The sequence below is a fragment of the Aulonocara sp. 'chitande type north' Nkhata Bay genome, linkage group LG14 (genome assembly GCF_057382095.1).
Source record: "Aulonocara sp. 'chitande type north' Nkhata Bay isolate Kocher_YH1m ecotype deep benthic linkage group LG14, A_spYH_male_GT1.1, whole genome shotgun sequence".
Taxonomy (NCBI): domain Eukaryota; kingdom Metazoa; phylum Chordata; class Actinopteri; order Cichliformes; family Cichlidae; genus Aulonocara; species Aulonocara sp. 'chitande type north' Nkhata Bay.
The window spans coordinates 21,145,743-21,166,491 of record NC_141357.1 but is presented as its reverse complement, the minus strand read 5'-3'; the positions used below and the strand labels follow the sequence as shown (position 1 = coordinate 21,166,491).

At 40.7% G+C, this 20,749-nt stretch overlaps 1 protein-coding gene across 1 annotated transcript in view; it reads left to right on the top strand.

Annotated features, from left to right (window-relative positions):
* The window catches only part of elna (elastin a), a 39,604-nt gene extending 19,060 nt beyond the window's left edge, over positions 1–20,544 (top strand). The window contains exons 6-33 of the mRNA XM_086260391.1: positions 8,777–8,827; positions 8,910–8,960; positions 10,453–10,512; positions 10,810–10,878; positions 12,651–12,698; positions 12,818–12,880; positions 13,190–13,219; positions 13,331–13,405; positions 13,922–13,963; positions 14,059–14,142; positions 14,220–14,252; positions 14,362–14,439; positions 15,149–15,178; positions 15,355–15,528; positions 15,989–16,117; positions 16,235–16,402; positions 16,520–16,690; positions 16,812–16,976; positions 18,191–18,262; positions 18,377–18,403; positions 18,585–18,683; positions 18,775–18,813; positions 19,090–19,197; positions 19,385–19,411; positions 19,517–19,549; positions 19,789–19,872; positions 19,971–20,000; positions 20,474–20,544. Coding sequence (XP_086116517.1) covers positions 8,777–8,827; positions 8,910–8,960; positions 10,453–10,512; positions 10,810–10,878; positions 12,651–12,698; positions 12,818–12,880; positions 13,190–13,219; positions 13,331–13,405; positions 13,922–13,963; positions 14,059–14,142; positions 14,220–14,252; positions 14,362–14,439; positions 15,149–15,178; positions 15,355–15,528; positions 15,989–16,117; positions 16,235–16,402; positions 16,520–16,690; positions 16,812–16,976; positions 18,191–18,262; positions 18,377–18,403; positions 18,585–18,683; positions 18,775–18,813; positions 19,090–19,197; positions 19,385–19,411; positions 19,517–19,549; positions 19,789–19,872; positions 19,971–20,000; positions 20,474–20,544 — 2,111 coding nt within the window. The remainder of the gene's footprint in view (positions 1–8,776; positions 8,828–8,909; positions 8,961–10,452; positions 10,513–10,809; positions 10,879–12,650; positions 12,699–12,817; positions 12,881–13,189; positions 13,220–13,330; positions 13,406–13,921; positions 13,964–14,058; positions 14,143–14,219; positions 14,253–14,361; positions 14,440–15,148; positions 15,179–15,354; positions 15,529–15,988; positions 16,118–16,234; positions 16,403–16,519; positions 16,691–16,811; positions 16,977–18,190; positions 18,263–18,376; positions 18,404–18,584; positions 18,684–18,774; positions 18,814–19,089; positions 19,198–19,384; positions 19,412–19,516; positions 19,550–19,788; positions 19,873–19,970; positions 20,001–20,473) is intronic.
* The last annotated feature ends 205 nt before the right edge of the window (positions 20,545–20,749 follow it).

Below are 20,749 nucleotides of genomic sequence, written 5' to 3'. Positions count from 1 at the left end.
AATGGCTGGCTGGCAGCAAGTCGCAAATCTGAAGAAATTAACATCTCAGGAGAAGACAAGTAGGCATCAGGTGTCACTTCTCTGTAAGAAAGTCCAACACTAGCTTTTAGGAAAGCTGTTGCTGAACAGTCTCTGTGCTATTCAGGACAGCTGAGTACACTGAGTTTCTGAGTAAGCTCTGCCAACTGCCATCCAACCACAAAGAAAGACGGAAATTGATATTGTGAGCCTGTTAATGTAAGCCCACTGCTCGGCTTAACCTTGTGATGCAACTGCAGTGTAGTACAACTCAGCATTACAACATGAAGTCTCCAAAAAGTCTTTGCGAAGGCGCAGCGGGATTTGTTGCGGAGCCGTTTATGAATAGATAAGCGTACTGGAAAAAACTGGCAGCTGAGTGTAAAGAGTCTCGCCTTTTCTGTGGCTCTTCCACTGAAACATGATGATGAAAAGTATTGGAAAATGTAGTCAAAAATCCTCCTCGGAAAATTTGAGATACATGTAACATTTTGGTCCACACAGAAACATGTCTCTGAGTTGTTTTGGCAGTCATATGGACCTGCGTGGCAGCAGGCCAGCAGAGAGTTGTGGCTGCTGATTGCAGAAAATACATGCTGGTGGTGGGCTTGAGTGTTCGCACCACTTTAGACTGTTTGTGAAAATCTGAAATAAATGAAGATATTCACTTTAATACCATCACTGGGGGAAAAAAAGCCCCTGTAATTCATAAGAAAACAGTTATTTCAACACACGCACTTCTTTTTTTTTTCACCTAAAAACTCAGAATTTCTTTTTTCAGTTAATCTTTCTAGGATTTAAAAAGCAGAAGTACACCTGCTTTTCTTTTCCTGCTCATCTTCTGGTTCATATCGCGGCCATTGTTTGAAGACGCACCAAGTGAACTTGTCTTCTTCAAAAGCAGGAAAGGCAGAGAAATTGAAGCGTGCAGTGGACACGGGGAGGACAGACGAGAGACAGGCTAAAGCAAGGAGAACGGAAAGGACCGATAACTCATGCGGACATGCCGTATATATGTCATACGCGTACACCACCTCTCACTGCCGCGCAGAGAATTATATGCGCATTCATTCGCATTGCACACATACCGAGAGAGCTCTGTGAGAGAAAGGAGACTGATAGATTGAGGTGAGGATTAAAGTGTTTAGCCAAAAGAAGATGAGCTCTGAAGAGGTTTAGTCTTCTGGAGCACATGTGGCTTTCATTACCGCAGCTCAGACCTGTCCTCTGAGCTGTCAGAGACTGGAAGCATCTGCATGTGAATATGCATGACTATGATTGTATGTAAATATGTTTATCATCTTCATATGTGCGCAATTACGAGAGCGACCGCATGTGTGCGCGCCGACACAAACACACACAAATAGCGAATATGTATTCTGACATCGGTTTGGAGGCATTCGGCATCCCTTTCAGCACATAATAGACACACTTGTTTATGCAGGAAAAATGTGAATTATGGACTTTTCTCTATTCTTACTCAACTATCTTTCCTCTTAGTCCATTTAATCTGCCCTCCACCGGCTCTCTGCGTCAAGCGTTCAAGATCTTGGAAAATAAACTGTCTGCAACGGAAACTTTCTGATATCACCCCCACACTGGACTCAGCCCACCCAATATGCACACAGCCAACACGGCTTATTTGTTCGCATTGCAAATGCCTGTTGTCTCCCAGACAATTTTTCTTGGATTACGTCACCAATTGTTGATGTCCTCCCGAATTCATCTCAAGAATTACATTTATATTGGATTAAAGCTTGATAAGAAGCTCTTTATTAGTTTTCATTGGTGCCTAATCAGTCAGGCGTTCCACACATCACTGTTTCTAACTGTGGTATTTCCCCACATGCAATTATAAAGTACTTTCTCTCTGCTTTAGGAATATCTCCTCAGGCCCTCACTGGCCAGTTTTGTATTTTGTTTGCACGGTTATTTTCCTGGGAACGTTACTACCGATGTATCTTGTCCGTCTCCGCTTTGTTGGTTGAGCAACTGTCCCATGACGATACTTCTCACAACCTCTTCTGACGCTCCCTTTGCCAGCAGGTCGGCAACATGCAACTGTACTTGTCCATCTGGCTGCACAGCCAAAGCGTTATTTATGTAGTGATAGAGAAATTTCTTTCTGTTGTTTTAGTAAGAGCTTATGAAGACAGGGTGAAGTCTGTGAGAGCCGAGGGCCTGTTTAGTAGATTTGTTTAAGAGTAAGCATTTACAGCGCTGTTGCTGTGAGTTGGGTTTGAAGAATTTAAAGGGCCATTAAGAGGAGATTATTTGTTTGGAAAGTTTACTGTATGCATTCCAGTCTTGGTGGGTATAAAGGATCATGCATCACACGGCATCATCAAAAGAGTGGCGGGTGATTGATACATACACAGCTCACGTCTATGCTCAGGTCTGATGCAGGGCCTTAAAAATGTTGTGACTCCACATGTGTCATTTTAAAAAAAGTCACTGCAAAAGTGTTCTGGTGCTGATGTCTTGTCCTCCCAGTGCAGGTTTGCTCATTCATTAAAGTGCTCCTAATTTCAAATAATGGGAGTCGCAGAAATTATCTCACCCCTGTGAAATGTCACTCTTGGATTTCTCAATCAGGCCCAGTGCCGGGCTTGAGTAACCTGGGATGATAAATGGGTTCTGAATGACTTCAGCTTTGGCCCTTGAGGCTTCGTAGGTATCCTAACGCATTAGTTCATGCAGCAATGCCTCTGCATATTTGTAACGTGCTATTTAGTAAACAGCTTTCCCACCGTCAGTGACAGTTTATCTTCCTTTGCTTGCTTTCCTTTGTAGAGTATCCCATACAGTTTGTCATAATGAAATGCCTCTCGTGGCTGAGCGGTGATAGCAGCCTTTTTCATAACGACAGAGGAACTTGGAAAATGCTTTTAAGGCTGACTCGAGGAATCCATCGTCAATGTTTTAATTTGCATGTTATGAGCCGAGCCGACCTGTTGAGCACTAGCCTCCCCTCTCGGCCCTCTGTTGTCAGAAAAGCATTCAGTGGAATGGCAGTTAGATGCATATGTGGACCATCTGGGAGAGGAAACGCACTTGGCCAACTTTACATACCATGGCCACAGGCTGCATTTGTTGACTGATTTTCTTACACCATGCATAATTTGCACAATTGAACCTCCCTGCACATGGAACCCACTGATCACAAATGAGCTTTTTTTTTTTCCCCCTAAAACTTCATCCTCTCCGAGCACATGTACTCCGTGCTTTGCTGCTCGATCTAATGCCTGTGGTTTGTTTCTGCCTTGTCTGCATGTCTTTACAGTACATTCTGGGAGTGTGTGTGTGTGTGCCAAGCTACAAAATGAGCAATGGTATGAGCTCTGAGTTAGAGATACTCTTCAGACACATTCAGGGGCTTAGTGTTGGCAGAGCAACTGTGACATTCCTTTAGAAGTGGATAAAAAGGAGAAGAGCAGAGCCTCTCCACTCACACACAAACAAGGAAGCAGGAGACATGTCAGGTCAACTTGAAAGCCTATAGCATAGCGTGTTCTGCTCTATATGACTCTAGTATAAACAATTACATCAGAGGCTCAGTGGATATTGTGTAATGCGTGGAGTCGAAAATTAACATGGTGTAAATTAAGACATGGGAATAATGGTCTTTTGGACAGATGTGCTTGAAATAATGCGTGTTTGCAGAGGTGAGAGGCTTGAAAAGACTCGTGCTGGTGGGTTCAGACTGCCGCAGACGTCAGTGGGCATGGCAGCCTGGTTTGGCACAGCGATGCTGCTTTAAATCCAAAGAAAGTGTAATGGTGACTTTTACAGTTGCCCTTAATTTGAAGCCGTTCGCAAGAGTTGCTCAGCGCCCAAGTGTGTGGGTTTGTGAGGCTCTCCAAAGATACCCAAAGTTTTTCTTGCACTGTAGGTGCCCACCGCCAAATATCCCCTTTTAATTTTTTAGTATGATGCAAAGCTCCCTTATAAAAGTGAATAATTGCCACTCGTACCAACTTACTGACACGTAACACTGATCTCAACCTGGATGGTGTGAGAGTGTGCTTGCACACGGTAACAGCAAGCACAGATGTCAGAGAACAAGACAATAACAAGACTTTTTCCCTGTTTGTCTGTAGGATTTTTGACAGTTTTGCACTTGGGGTCATTTGGCAGAGAGGCAGGATCAGGCTTTGGGACCTCTCATTGATCGTGTCAATGACTCCATGGAAAAGGAAAAGCAAAAACAATATAAGGCTTCCCGCCAAAGTCGGCAAGCTCACATCAGCCAGCGAGGGAAAGACTTTGTGTGTAGCGGTGTGACTGTGTGAATACTTAATTAGTCCAACATGTGACTCGTCCTGCCTCTCACAGCACCGCATGTCCGTGACTGACAGCACAACCAAATCTTGAGGTGACCAAGAGCAGGGGAGGTCAAAATTGAGGGAGGGGGGAAGAAGAGGAAGCAAAGGGGGAGCTTCAGTGTGTCCACATGTCTCACGCGATCTGGAATCACCATCGCACGTCACGTGACTCTTGCTTCCATTCAGCTTGTCCTGCGTCACCTTGTAAGAATGCAACTTATCCACCAACTTGGAAGCAAAACTGTGTGATAATTTGATACTGATAAAAATCTGCTGTCATGACAGTGAAGGACAAAATGATGGGCTTAACTTTCAAAGTGAAAATTTATATGGGACCACAGCTGAACAGCAGAATCTGCCTGTCAGTCACAGTAAAGCACTGAGTCCCCTGGGCTCTTGAAGAGGAAGTTTATCTTCATAAAGATTTTCCATCACATTACAGAAAATTACAGCATTTGTATTATGCTGTAGCACGTCTTTGTGCTTCTTGCAGCTACTCTACTCTTCACATGTTTGTTTGATTAGCCATTTTTTGCATACCAGCACTGGCTTCCAAGTCAGATAACAGTATTAAAGATGTGTATGAGTTACAGTACAATAACCTCCCCTTGTGAATTAACCACTTGTTCTTATGAAGCTTCCCTGATTAAATATGACCTGAAACCAAGAATACAATGAGAAACAAGTCCCAAAAATTTCCTGGACATTCCAGTGCTCCAGCTCCGAAGTCTGCTCTCCTCGCGTCTGCCGTCAGTTACAGTGGATCTCTGCCATGGAATTCTTTGCTCTCTTAAATTAAACCCTTCACCAGACCCAGCTGGTTCACAAAGCAGAGAGCGAGAGAGAATGAGAGGGGAGAAAGGGGGAGGAAAATGGAGGGGATGGAAAGGAGCGAGCAAATATTTCTCTCGCTTCTCATGTTTGGCTTTCTCCATTTGCTGCTATTAACACCTCATGTCTGGTCTGCACAAGCCCTTAGACACCAACTGGAGAGGAAAGAGTGAGAGGAAAGAGACAAGGATGGTTAAACCGACAGAGGAACGGTAACAGAAAAAGACTGTGCGCCGAAAATATTGTTTTGATTAATGTCTCTTGTATTCCTCTGGTCCCGAAACAGAGAATTACCTTACCTAACCCCAACGGAGAATGAGCAAGACGTTTCAGTGCAGAGATTGAAACCAGATATTTCTGTTCACACTGGCTCACATCCATCACTTGTTCTGGACTTGTGTTTGAGAACATGACTGGTGACTGAAAGTACTAGCCACACTGTCTGGCCAGTTTTAATCCAGCGTAAGTCTTCGGTTTAAATAGCTATCTGCAGGAGGCATGGCTGCCTGTCCTTCGTCACGTTTTCATTCCATTGAAAAACAAGATTCCCTCTTCTTTGCCGGAGAAGCTTTAAACTCATGTACCCACAGTGAAATCATTTTTAAACAAGCGACGGCAAATTAATCACCCACCATTGCTAGGCAATGCTCAATTATTCATAACCGCAGCACAGCAAATTTCACCTCAACAACCTGTTTGTGCACTTGCCACTTCACAGCTCAGAGCCAGGGGTCTTTTCTCAATGGAAACTGGCTGGCAAACAGTGTTTCTGTCACATTTCTTTTTTTCAAGGTATCTAAATGGAGGAAACTTTGATGCACTGCTGCGCCGCATCACTTACCTTCCAGTTTACTTGGCCCCCAGTCCTCCCTCCTGTGTTGTATTGGGTTTCTGTGCCGTTTAGAGCACAGGCCTTCTTTGGGTTCTTTTGTCTAAGGTCCAAATGCAATTGGGGTTTCAAGTAGTCTCTCGAGCTTTTTATTACGACTCGAGAGTCACTGAGAAAATTCAGAGCTGTATTAATGTACAGAAGTCCTTCAGCTTGACAGTAATCAGCCAAATATTTGGAGCGGCACCAAAGAAAAATGATGATTTGATATCAGGGTAACGGTGCAGGCTTTCCAAGTGTGCAGACCATGACAGCAAACAGCAATGGTGTGGACTCCCGCTAATGCGTGAGCTAAGTCGTGTCTATTTGTGTGAGCTGACGTGCTGTAATAGTAGTAGTCCAACAAAAGCCTGCTTGTTTGGACTCACAAGATGGTGTAAATATAGCTAAACAGAGGGCTTTTGTACAAAACTCAACCCTCCATCTCCCAAAGACACAATCAGTGGATGAATGCCAAACTGCCAAAAGTCCAGATTTTGTTAGCGTGTCCTCTCTCTTTGAGCTCAAACATACACAACCTCCAGGGTAGCTTTTTTAAAACTGTAAAGCATTGTATTTTCCTACGCTCCAGTGATGTCAGAATTACAGAAAACGAAGCGTTTCTTCTTTTCTTTCTTCTCTAAACTTTGCCTCTGCCCAAGGCCTGCACTCATACCCTCTCGCTCACACACACACACACACACACACACACACACACACACACACACACACACACACACTCAGAAGTATTCTGTGTGTCTGGATTGTGTCTCATGATCTCAATCAGACAGTTGAGCTCAACCTGGCAGATGCTGGACAACCTTTAAAACCGCTGCCAGGTTGGGCTGTGCATGTGCGAGCACAGGTGGGCCAGATGATGGATGAATAAGCTAAAAACCTCCAGGGTCCTACCTGTCTTCACTCTTTTCAAGTCTTTGGTCCCCACTAACATGCGAAAGCCTCCTCTTGCTGTAATCTCACACCTACAAACATGCCTCAGATTGGCCAGTGAGACAGTCCAGTGCTCTTAGTGTAAAGGAACACATCAAACCAGACCTTTAACGCTTCCATTTTTATGCCAGTTCTTTAACATTTCTGGTGTGCATTGCTTACTGATAAGCTCAAGACAAATAATTCCTCGTGTCAGCCGAAGACACATTGGGAAAAGGAAAGCCCAGGATCAGAGAGATTTATATAAGAATTGATTACTTCGAGGTGTGGCTGGGGATGGTTGAGCAATCGAGGGGAATCAAGCTGAAAGCGTTGAAGGAGATGAATTATCACAAGGACGCTCAGCTTAGCCTTTGGACTCATATTGCATGCTAAGTCTAGTTGCCAAACCCTTTGCAAGGCCGATGCCCACATTTGTTTTGACTCAGTCATGAAACTTTACTCTCCATCTTCCCCTCTGTCTCTCGCTGCACATTTCCCACCCTTTGTCAGTATCATTACCTGCACCCCGCGGCTTGCTGAACCGACACCAGACCTCCCGCCCTCCACTCCGAATCTCGCCTTCTCTCCCCCCTCACTCAGCTCATTTCCCATGCTTACTCGTTCTCACCCCGAGATTATTTTTTGGCATACAAGCGTTGATGAAAATTAATTCCTTGGTCGACTAGCCCATTGGCAGCATCCAAATTTCTTCTGGTTTCGAAAACAGTCATTACTCCGACCTGTTTGTCTCTGATAAAAGAATTTGGTTAACTCACAGCTTCTTTTAATTCAACTCTGTGAAATACAGCTCTGACATTAATGTTCCTAACATGTTTTAAAACATCCATTCCCATATGTTAACGCCAAGTAATAGGCATTTATCACTTTGGCAGTTGTCTGGAGATACTTAAGTTCAACATAATGCATCTAGATGTGAATAAAATTACACCATCTTGAGGGGGTTTTTTTCTTCTTCTTCTTTCTGTTTAAATTATAGCATGTTTTGTATCTTAAGAAATCTAACATATAAAGTTAAGCAGGGATTTTATAATCTATTAAATTACCTTTTTTCCCAATGATTTAAAGCCACTAAATTCAAGCAATCTAAACCTTTGTCTGACTGTACTTTCCAGTGTTGAATTTTCTAAATATGCTTTCTTAAGAGTCAGAGCTAAGGCAAAGCAGAATCTGTTTTCTGGAGCTTTTTTAATACTAATCTAGTCTCTTATGATCAATAGGCAGGTGGCGAGCATTTTTTCTTTTGCTCTTTCCCCACGTTCTTCTCACATTGTTTGTTCCTGTCTGCTCGCAGGGATGTGGCTTTATTCATGTGTCAAGTGAAGCCAAAAAGATTAGTTTGGGTATTTAGGGGCTCAAAAAGTGCAGACTGCTCCATCCAGTGTTTAGAATTAAACATAACCAGATAGGGAACCAATTTTTTTTATGGTATTTCTCTCATGCGTTTTAGCCAGTTGGGGTCAGCTTTATCCCATGTACCCAAAGTAAAGTCCTTGGCTCTAAAAACATACACACAAGTGTTTTCAATCAGATTTAATTGGGCACACATGACATTATATCTTATGCCATGACATTTATTTTTTTTACTGTATGGTGCGCTGTACTCACAGGTCTTGGAAAATGTTTGAGTGATGGCTTATTTTTCTTTAGGAGTAACTACTGCTGGGTAAACCACATCTAACTCATTATAGCCACACTGAAAGAAAACTGTGTGCTTTTCTTTAATTTGTTATCATCTACACACTTCAGTCCGTTTGTGAACTGTCACTTTTTTATCATCCAGGATATGGAAATCTAGGAGGTGGCGGCCTGGGGCCTGGAGGCTATGGAGGAGGTGAGCTGAAACTAGAACAGCTATGTGTATGTTAAACACAGGGGCAAAAACTCACTAACCTTTAACCTCTTGTGTCGCTTAGGTGGCTATGGGGGCTACTATCCGGGAGCTGGATCAAAGGCTGCTAAAAGCGGTAAAATGCAGGGCAGAAAATGTCTTGGTAGAAATGTAACATCGGCGGCTAATAAAAGAGTGACGGCATCAGCGAACAATTTTTCCTTGATTTCTCATTAAGTGCAGTGGAAACTGGAGGTTCATCAGATATGATGGATATTGGGATATTGGCTGTTGGAACGAGACACCGTTTATGTTTCAATTACTTGTTTTGATTACTGAAGCGATATTCTGCTTCTTTTGAAATTCAGTCCTGATATCTGAGGTCTAAAAATGCCTCAGGACTTTAAGGTCTGAAGTAACTTCCAGGATTACAGTGAGACATTCCTGCAGAGGTGGAATGAGCTTGTCTGCCATGTGAAAGCTTGTTGTTAAACAGAAACATTGCCTCCCTCTTATGTTAAATCTGTTTTGGTTTGGATAATTGTAAACTGACATTACCGATGTCACTGTAATCTGTTAGGTTCTGTCCACTAAACAAAAAAACAACACGCATTCACAGATGAGGCTCCTGCATGGATCTGAAGTGCATCTGAAGTTCTGGTTGTCCTGCTCACAGGTGCAGGAGGCAAACTCATGTTTTGGCCCGTTGACAGACTACTGTACAGACCAGACTGACACTGACTGAAGCGTTTTGAACTCTGAAAGATCTGCATGCTCAAATGTTAGGAGAAAGCCAAAGTGAATGTTTCACATTAATGGTAACTCGGCATGGAAACACAGTTTGGCAAACATGCGTACATTTTTAGCATGTACTTGCAAACCTTAGACAGTGTGAACCTCAGCAGAGCCTGGCCTGACCTGAAAGTCTGTGCTGTATTCAGACACATGAAGTCAAGAGGGCTCAATCATGGCCAAGACTTGACTATGGCACAGAGCCTACCGTTAAGTATTGATTGGCAATGGCAAGAATCAGTCTGTATTGTTTTCATGACACTGAAAATAACAGGTCCTTCCTCTGAAAGAGCACAGATAAAACAAAACATTCCCTTGCCAGAGTTTGCCTCACCAGTTCCCCCAGAACGCATACTTACAGGCAGTGCGCAATGTCTGTCCAATAAAGTGTGTGGACTTTAAGATAAAAAAAAAATTAACCAAATAAACCATTGTGTTTTATCCAGCTGCCAAGCTCCCTTGAAAGTGAAGCTGACAGCTCATTTCCTGCAGGAGGGGTTAGCCAGCGAAATGAGGCATTTGATGAAGTGAGGAAAATGCCATGCATGCTGGCTGCCGTTTCTGATTAAAGCAAAAGTCAAAAGCCATGTTGCTTTTGGTCACGGGGGTGATGATAAACTGCAAGGCCCAGATTAGCTGCTCTCATTACCGCTGACCAGCAAGCGGACCTGCCACAAGCCACAAAGCGACTCATTGCTCATCTTTAGTGGCACAGGGCCCTCTAGTGGTGTTGGGATGTACAACTGTACAGTGGTACAAAGCATCTTATTGGTGTCAAAGACTAACACTGAACTGAACGTGACTTCAAATGTATGTTTATGTCTGCATATGAACAGGGGTTGGAGGAGGAGGAGGTCCTGGAGTCACTGGAACTGGACCTGGACTGCCTGGTGGAGGCAAGGCACACACCTAATATCATTTTCCACCTTTTCTAATTTTTTTTCATTTTATTTTAGCTCTGATTTCTCGAGTAAAATTGAAAGCCAGTCTTACTTTTGTTAGGTACTCACTAGAATAGATTGTATATAATACATTTTCTAATATATAATAGTAAGAAAGAAAGGAGTCATCTGTGTGAAGGGGCAGAAATCCCAGTTTGGCCAGGATGTGTGTGTTCTGGACACTGTGTCTTTTTCACACTCCTTTCTTTAAGCAAAATAATATTATGGCTTCTTTTCTTTATTTTTTTTCAGCACCTGTTATTCCTCAGACCGGCCTTCCTGGAGGTGGTGGCGCAGGAAAAAAAGCTGCCAAAGTGCCAGGTTTTGTAGACTCAACAATAAACTCAGAGTGAAGACAGACAGGATGCAGCCCACCAGGCAGTGCAGCCACATCAAAAATATTTACCAACAAAACATATAAATCTGCAAAAAAAAACCCAGAAAAGCTTATATAGACAGTAGTGTGCAAAAGTCTTGCGTTACCACTCGTTTCTTTATATTTTGCTAATAAAATGTGAAACATGCGCAGTAATTTATTAAAACATGTCCAAACATACATGAAAATACAGGATATAGCGTAAAAACACAGAGATCTTGAAAGTCAGTTGTGGTATGTCCAGCTTTATACTTTGGCACAGCCTGAACTCTTAGTCAAAATTTCTTGTAATTTCTTGTAATTTAAAAGTAACCTTCAGAAATAGTTCTGAAGGACATTCAGAGCTCTCCTCTGGATGTTGGCTCGCTTTTGTTCCATTCTCTGTCAAGATGATTAATGTTAAATAATGTTGAGGTTTGGGCTCTGAGAAGCCAATCCATGACTGATAATACTTCATTATTTGTTTTTCTATTCACATATGCTTCTCCTGCCTTAGCAGTAATTTGGGGATCACTGTCATGAAGCCAAATGAAGCCATTCCCAGTCAGACATTTTCCAGATGGTATTGCACAGTGGATCAAAATCAGACTCTTCTGCTTTGATAATTTCATAAGGTTTAACAAGATTCCCAACCCCACTGGCTGAAAAGCAGTTCCAAACCTGTGTTCTCCTGACCTGAACCAAAAATGTCTTATTTTGAATTATTACTCCATATAAGACCAGCCCAGTTCTTGTGTAGTTTAGCATACGTCAGTCTTTTCTCAGTAAACATCATATCTCAAAAGACGTCACCAGACATGACTTCCAGTTGCTGTTCATCTGCTGTAGATAAAGTTTTAGGTCTGCTGGTTCTTTTTTTGTCTTCTTTGTCTTTGTCTTCCACTTGTCCAGTTTCCTCACTGTTTAAGGACACACTGCACACCATGCTGACACATGCCAAGTTTTCAGTTAGTAGCTCTTTGAGAATCACTTAGTTGCTGTAAAAATACAAGTTGTGTTGTCTTTAGAAATTTGTTTTTACAAATTCAGCTAAAGAAATGGGAATGTATTGAGTGTTTCTGTGACGGGTGATAGTAACAAAGTCCCTAAAGATACATTTTAAAATTGATTGTTTGCTACACACTGCACTGATTCATTCATTGAATTAAGGACTTCTTTCTGCTTGGGCAGTTCATAGGTGATTAGGTGCTTTAAAAAACAAAAAACATTCCTCTGAAAACAGTCAGGTGCAAGACGTGAACTGAAAATGAAAGATGAAGAAGTATTCCCTGCTTTAAAAACATAACAAGAAAGTGCCTTAGAAGCAAAATATCGTATAAAGACCTGATGGGAGGCTCAAGACTTTTGCACAGTGTTGTACATAAAAGCAAAGGATTATACTGAGTCTTGTCAAATGTCGCCTTAGAAAACAGCAAATCAACATTCTTTCAAAAGAGAATTCCCCTGATAATATATTAAATGTAAAGGCATTTTTACATTGCTGAAATAAATTTCGATGAAGGTGAGCTATCAGTGTATACAGTATAATTCATTTAGTTATAGAGGTGAATTCAATTTGTATCAACCAGGCAAAGGCTCAATGTGTAAGCATTTTCCGCTTCCCATTTGGCTTATTTTTCTTTTTGTGGTTTTCGGACATCTAAATGTTCACCGTCAACACTGCTGTTGATCCCTCACATATATTTAAACATGGGTGTCTTCTCATTGGCTGTGGCAGGTGTGGGTGTACCTGGCCTTTATCAAGGTGGACTGGTGCCTGGACAAGGTTTGACTCTTTCATATATTAATCTGGGGAACTTTTACTCCTTTGTTAGTTTCACCATGCAGACTGTCAGTCATTTAAAGACAACTGCAGGAATGTCTGGTTTCTTCTGTCATCTTCAGGGTTTGGTGGACGTGGAGTTCTGCCTGGAGTGCCCACTGGGTCTCAACTCAATCCCAAATCAAGTAAGTTCAAGTTTTTACTGATGGGTGTCAGCTGATTTATTTTCAGTTTTATTTCATTGCCAGTGAATCCCAAAAATGGTAAATACCAGCTCTAAAAAGGCTTACACTACTGACAATCCTTCACAGACAATATTTGTAGAGTTCCCAGTGTAAGACATACTAAACAAATGTACATGAATAAGTAAAAGTGCTGGTGTGGGTCCAGAGAGTAATGCCGTAGCACTGTGATGCATGGTTCCAGTGTGCTTTGCTTCGTCACTGCAAAAATCTTCATGTGTCTCACTGGAATATCTCATTTTTCTTATGTAGTTGCAGGAGGAGTAGGAGGAGGACAGCAAGGTAACTTTATCAATGATTGTTTGTTATTGTACAAGTAAATATTTCTGGGGGGGGGTATCCACTCTGTCTGCTATTATCTAACCCAGATTTAAATGTTTTTCTTCTTCACAGGTGTCCGTGGGTATGGGGGACCAATGCAGCCAGGAGTGTTCCATGGATACCCCCTCAAATCACCCAAAGTGCAAGGTGTGACATGAAATTATTCAGTGTTTGCATTAATTCTTCTACAGGCATGTGGCATAATATATAATTTTGTGGTTTAATCCCTGCTAATGTTAAATAACTTTAACATCAGCAGGATTATTATTATCATTTTGCAGACTACAGTCTTACTTATCTTATACTTAACTGTACTCTAAGATTTTTCTGTGGCAGGTTTAGCACTGTGTTATTCTAATGAGAGAAGAGTGTATTTGGGGTCTCAGACACATTGCTTTTGTTTTGTTCGTCTTTCTGAAACCGAACCTTTGTGTTCAGGAGCTCAAAAAAGTTGTTTCTGTTCATCTGGACGTAGCGTTTTCAGTTTGAGAAAGGCACTGGATGAGTGAAGAAACATTTCTCCCACTGAAAACACTACGATCAGGAGAAACAGAATCAACCTTTTGTGTTGATTGTGTTCACCTGAACGTAGCGTTTGCATATGATGATGTGTGCACATATAAAATAATTCCAGCCTCTGTTTTTCACTCTCTCTCTCTTTAGGTGCCTATGGAGCAAAAACTGCAGGTGGAAAACTTACATATGGTAAAAATAAGTTTATTCTTTGAAGTTAACATCTTTGAAGTTTGGTTTCAGTGGAAATTCACCATTTAGTGATCGGCGTTGTATCCATGCATCAGGTTATGGCGGCTTTAATGTTGCACCTGGACTGCCAGGAGTGCAAGGTGGCCCTGGGTCGAAGCCAGGATATCCTGTTGGAACTGGTATAAGTTTTCACAATTTGTTTCCCTACGAGATGTGGAGTAGAGATATAGAATTCACTTTTTTCCTTTTTTTGCAGGAGTGGGACTTGGGGTCATTTCACCTGGTCAGGGTAAAGTTGTTCAGTGTAGTAGTTTACCATACTGATTGAAGTAAATGCTTCCTGTAAAATCAGTATGTCTGCATGTAACTGGACTTTCTGCATTCTGCTCCATGTTTAGGTGGTACTGGAGGCTTTGGAGCTGGTGGTGGTGGCTTTGGTGGCACTGGTGGACTGTATCCAGGCCAGGTGTCAGGAGGTACGATATCTAGCACTTGGCAAGAAAGAAAATTGCACACCAGCACACATGCTGAAAAAAGTCACACAGCTGTCAAATGAACTGTAAGATGATGGGAAAAGTAAAGATTTATTTGCAGGCCAATGAATGGAAAAAATAATATTCGTGGGTTAGCTCCATATGATCATCTTTAACACTTTCATGCATGAATTATGACAACCTCAATCAGGGTTTTCTCTTAAATATTTGTATTCATCTTTAGGCATGAAAAAAAGATTTTTGAACTTAATTTTTTTAAAACATGTACTTTTCAAAGAGTTTGTTACATGTCGACTTAGGTGGACAACAGACATTTTGACTTATGAATTTGACACACGAATAAATAATACACACTGTGTAAAAACTATAAAAATAAAATTTTTTTATAAAAAGATGAAAAAAAAAATATATATATATATACGTATATATATATATATATATATATATATATATATATATATATATATATATATATATATATATATACACACACACAAATACAAGAAAACAGCCTTTGAATAGCTGTCCACTATAGTGACCACTATGCATGAAAGGGTTAACTAACTAGCACAAATATTTCACACCATACCTTACACCTTGTTTTATTTTGTGCTTTTTAAAATAAATAAATAAATGTTCTTCATTTACTCAACTTTTATCATATGACTCACTATCGTTATGTTGACGACAGGGTATGGAGCTGCTAAGGCTGCCAAATATGGTGAGAATGTTTGTTTTTCCTTATCTGGGAAAAAAAATACTTTTAATCATTTTTCATACTTTTTTCATGCATTTTTTCAGTAGAGTGAGAAAAATATAACTTAACTAATATAAAATTATGTTACATTACATGGAAAATTTATTTACATGGACAAATTACACATATGCTTTTGTCAGGAGTACCAGGAGGTGTACCTGGGGGAGTACCAGGAGGTGTACCTGGGGGAGTGCCAGGAGGTGTACCTGGGGGAGTACCAGGAGGTGTACCTGGGGGAGTACCAGGAGGTGCACCGATTGGAAGAATTCCAGCGGTTGGTGGATATTCACCAGCAGCAAAAGCTGCTAAATATGGTACGCTTTATTATTTGTGGAACTGTTACAAAGAAAACTAACTAACTAATGACACTTTCAGTGGAATAACAGAAAAATTCTTCAAAAAAATTTCTGTCTCACCGACTTCTAAGACCATGATTTTCAATCTACAGGCAACATTTATCACCAAATTGAAGGAAAAAATGATGGCAAAATATTTGTGGGGTGGGACCTGGCTCAAGTAGAAACATGGAGACAAATAGGGACAAATGGAGGGGGGGTGGGAGAAAATAGATCAATGGAAAAATAGAAATAAGGGGACAAGCACAAATAGGAGAATACTATCCTTTTAGCAAAGCTGAAAGCTGCTAAATGTCGTATGCTTTATTAATTGAATTTTACTATTTATTTTGTGAACTTTTTAAACATTATATCAAACTGTAACCTGTAAATGTACTTTTTTTAAAAAGTGCATAATTTTTTTTTCTATTCAAATTAGGCACAGGAGGGCAACTAGGCACAGGAGGGCAACTAGGAACAGGACAACTAGGAACAGGGCAACTTGGAACAGGAGGGCAACTAGGCACAGGAGGAGGATATTATCCTGCAAGCAAAGCTGCCAAATACGGTATTATTAATAATTGTTTTAATTTTTATTGTGAATTTTCTGACATCATGCCAAAAAATTTAACTTCTAAAGGTATTAAAAATGTGTCTTTTTTCAATTTAACTGCATGTGGGACAGGAGGGCAACTTGGAACAGGAGGGCAACTTGGAACAGGAGGGCAACTTGGAACAGGCCAACTAGGAACAGGCCGACTAGGAACAGGACAACTAGGAACAGGACAACTTGGAACAGGGCAACTAGGAACTGGAGGAGGATATTATCCTGCAAGCAAAGCTGCTAAATACGGTATTATTAATAATTGTGTTAATTTTTATTGTTAATTTTTTAACATCATGCCAAAAAATGTAACTTCTAAAGGTATTAAAAATGTGTCTTTTTTCAATTTAACTGCATGTGGGACAGGAGGGCAACTTGGAACAGGAGGGCAACTTGGAACAGGAGGGCAACTTGGAACAGGCCAACTAGGAACAGGCCAACTAGGAACAGGACAACTAGGAACAGGACAACTAGGAACAGGAGGGCAACTTGGAACAGGGGGAGGATATTATCCTGCAAGCAAAGCTGCCAAATACGGTATTCTTAATAATTGTGTTAATTTTTATTGTGAACACTTTTAACATCATGCCAAAGCTGTAACTTCTAAAGGTATTTTATAATGTGTTTTTTTTTTTTAATTTAACTGCATGTGGGACAGGGGGACAACTTGGAACAGGGGGACAACTTGGAACAGGAGGGCAACTTGGAACAGGAGGGCAACTTGGAACAGGGGGACAACTTGGAACAGGAGGGCAACTTGGAACAGGAGGGCAACTTGGAACAGGAGGAGCATATTATGCTGCAAGCAAAGCTGCCAAATACGGTATGCTCTTAACTGTATTATTGTCTGCATGCTTTTAGCCCATCGGGTCGAAGGATTCCCATCGAGTTCTAGCAACAATGATTTTGCCGTTTCATGCACAGTTTTCTAGTGTCACACAAATCACTGGTCCTCCTAGAGTATTGGTCAACGAAACAAGTTTGAATTGACTGTTTCTGAGCCTCCTTACTTCTCACTGGATTTTAATTCTCTTTGGTTTGTGCAGTATAGCCAACCAATGATAACAAAACTGACATCTTGGTTTAACATTATCTCAAGCAGTATTTTAAAAAAAGTTACTTATGTCTTCAAAAGTAAATATTTTGTCTCTATTTAACCCCTTGGGCAACAACTCCATCAAATATTGCCAATTTAACTTCAATCTGAACAAAAAGGCAAATAAGAAAGCAAATAACAGCTATAAAATAACGAGTGACTGACAGAGATGTTACTGAACCACCTTTAAAAGTTCTCAAATACAACTCAGAAAATTCATGATTTACGATATTAAGTGAGAAAAAAATGTTAGTGACCAAGAGGCTGCGGTTGGAGGGAGTTTACCATTTAAGCCACTTTAAAAGTATTTTCCAGCTTCTGATGGCTGTTTGGAAGCCTCAGACTCCACCACAGTCTGTTCCAAGTGATACATTTGGATTTGGGATTTTTTTTAACCTCTTTGAAACTGAGACTTTTTTTTCATTTTGGGAAAAGTTTCTTTAATTAATAATTAATTTTATATTTTTTAATTTAACAATGTTTATTTATCTTTAACAATACAGTTTTATTCCACAACAAAAACATGTATTAGTAAGACTCTTTTCCGCTGGGAAGTGACATGGCGGTCCTGCCATTTCCTTCGGATCTTCTCCTCTCTCCGTTCACGTTTGACCTCATCTAGCATCTGCTCCTCTTCCTAGAAAAAAGACAGAAAGAAAAACACCTCCCTCGCCCAGCCTTGATTATTAATATGATCTAACAATTTGTCGTGGAAGTTTCCATTTAATAAAGCCTGCAGAGAAACAGTGAGCGGTGCCTGAAACCTTTAATCAAAAAAGAACAGAAATCCAGGCTTGGGGAGAGAAGCCATCCTCGCTGACGGTTGGCAGAGTCTCTCCCTGAAGCCAGCAGGGCCCTGAGTTTAAATACCATCATATCATTTAAATAAATGAAAAAAAGAAAAACAATTCCAGACTAAATAATTATATTTTTCCTTAAAGGTCAAGGTGGTGGAGGGTTTATTCCAGGTGTTCGTGGAGGTGGTGGAGGAGGATTTTTACCAGGATATGGATGTAAGCATGCCACGTGGACATAATATTTTTAGATATTTCAAGGATTCAATTATATTTTTCAATCTTATTCACGTTGTCCTGATAATCTTACCTTTTGTCCTTACTTTGGTGCAGCTTTGGCAGCCAAACCTCCTAAATATGGTGAGACTTTGATATTCACAGTTTGGTACCTCATAATATTTGCCAAACGTATTCCACCTGTACAAGTCTATCAACATATTAATACATAAATCCAGTGATACAGTTTTTGTTAAAGGTTGTGCCTTTAATGCAATATTGGATTTAATTTGGTTTGTTAAAGCTGTGCTGACACATTTTATAGGAGTGCCAGGAGCAGGCCTAGGAGGAGGGGTTGTCCCAGGAAGAGGAGGGGTTTTCCCAGGGGGAACAGGACAGGTAGTCCCTGGTGGTGGATTGGGTGGTAAGTCGCTAAAGGTTTGGGGTTTTTTAAAAGAACTTCTTCTCTGTCGTTTGTGATAATTCAGCAGCAAACTTTGTTTGGTTTCTTACAGGTTTTGGAGGTGGTGCTGGAGTCAAACCACCAAAGTATGGTAAGGCTTTTGTTTTGATTACACTCTAGAATAATATGATGAAAATAACACCAATGCAATATGGAGAGAAATACTAAACTGTATTAGCAGCAGTACGTGGATCACACTCCCCTGCTGCAAAAACTTCTAAATTAGGAGGCAGAAATAAGTATAAAACTGCATAAATCCTGCACGTTGAGAAATATTTCCTCGGGCATGAATGTATTCTCACTCATTAATCTAACTTCACTTTAGATTTTAATACTTGAACTAATTGTACCACCTGCACTAATGTAGGAGTTCCTGGAGGAGCCGGAACAGGGCTAGGACCTGGAGGAGTTCCTATTGGAGGATCAGGAGTTGCAGGTGGACCGTACTCCCCCGCCGCAAAAGCTGCTAAATACGGTACAGTGAAACGACCACACAAGCATATGAGTGCTGCAAAATATTGGACACATTTCCTTGATGATTCTGAGAGAAAGAGTACAGTTTTCTGTCACTTCAAGCATTTTTCACTTAATCGTTTCTATAAATTTTTATATTGTCTTAGTTGCAAATTAATGATGCAGCTGGTTCTGGTTCTTTTGATTAGGAGTTGGAACTGGAGGTCTACCTGGAGGTACTGCATGAAAACACCAAACAGCCATTGAGTGTGATTATAGAATTCAACTAACATCAAACAATGTCATGATATGAGTATTAATGACATTGTGTTTTTACACAGGATTTCCAGTTGGAGCAAAAGCACCAAAATACGGTAAGGAGAACCTCAAAACTAATAGAAAAAGCTACATTGTTTTATAATAAAGATGCAAAGATGCAGAAGTTGGTTAAAAGATAAAATACCAAATCACAGCCAATTACAGTCAACTGGAGTAAAGCTTCATCCACCAATGACATCAGGTATCAGGGTCCATGTCATGATGGGAAACAAGTTAGGGTTCTGGCAAATTATAGACAGAATTTGGATGAATTTAAAATGTTGTATCATTGCAGTAGTTCCAGGAGTGACTCCATACACACCTGTCAGTTTTCCAAATGGCTCTGTTGTACCTGGTCAATTAGTTCCTGGAAAACCAGGTAAAGCTTAGAGAACAGCTTCTTGTTTGTTTGTTTGTTTGTTTGTTTGCACCTTTTCATAGTTGTAAATTTTAAATGATCCATTATTGCTTCCACAGCAAAGGATGTCAGTGGAACTCCTCAGCCAGGTACGGTGAAATGTCACGGCTGATTACATACTGTATGAAAGGAGGATTGTCTGCCACAGTTAGAGTATTTCTATTATACAGCAAATGTAAAAAGTTAACAGCAAACTGAAGAGATTTGTGGATTTTCATTTTTAAGTCTCAGAAGCTTATTGAGAGCTTCAGCACACTGCTTGCACGACTTTACCAATAAAACACGCACACGGCTCGACCTGCCACGCCATTTTTTTCCTTGTTTTTAACAGTTGCTCTCTACTTTGTGGTAAACGTATTTGCCCCTTCACTCCTTTTCTGCCCACACAATTTCCCAGTTTTAATAATATTGCTACAAGCCGTTGACCACCTCCAGCTTTACAGCCTCCAAGCTGTGGCAGTGCTTTGGTCCACTTCACAGCTTCTGCCTTTTCTTGTGGCTCTCACTCTGTGCCCGTGGAATTCACACTGGATCAAACTGGTACTTGTCATCTTTTTGGCAGAGCCCACTGATATTGCCACAACTGGCAAGACCCCAGAGGTCCCAGATCCCAGTAAGACTCGGTTTGCTTGAAGTCTTTGACCATAAATTAAATTATAAGGCATTTATTTGATGTTTGCAGTTGTAGTTGAGTTTTGATCTAATATATATATTTATCTATTCAGTATTTGAGAATGTGATTTAGATTTTTTGAGATGATTTGGACCCTTTTTGCTTCTGTCTTGATAATTATGTCTATTTATTTAAATCAAATTATTACATCAAGAAATTATGCCTT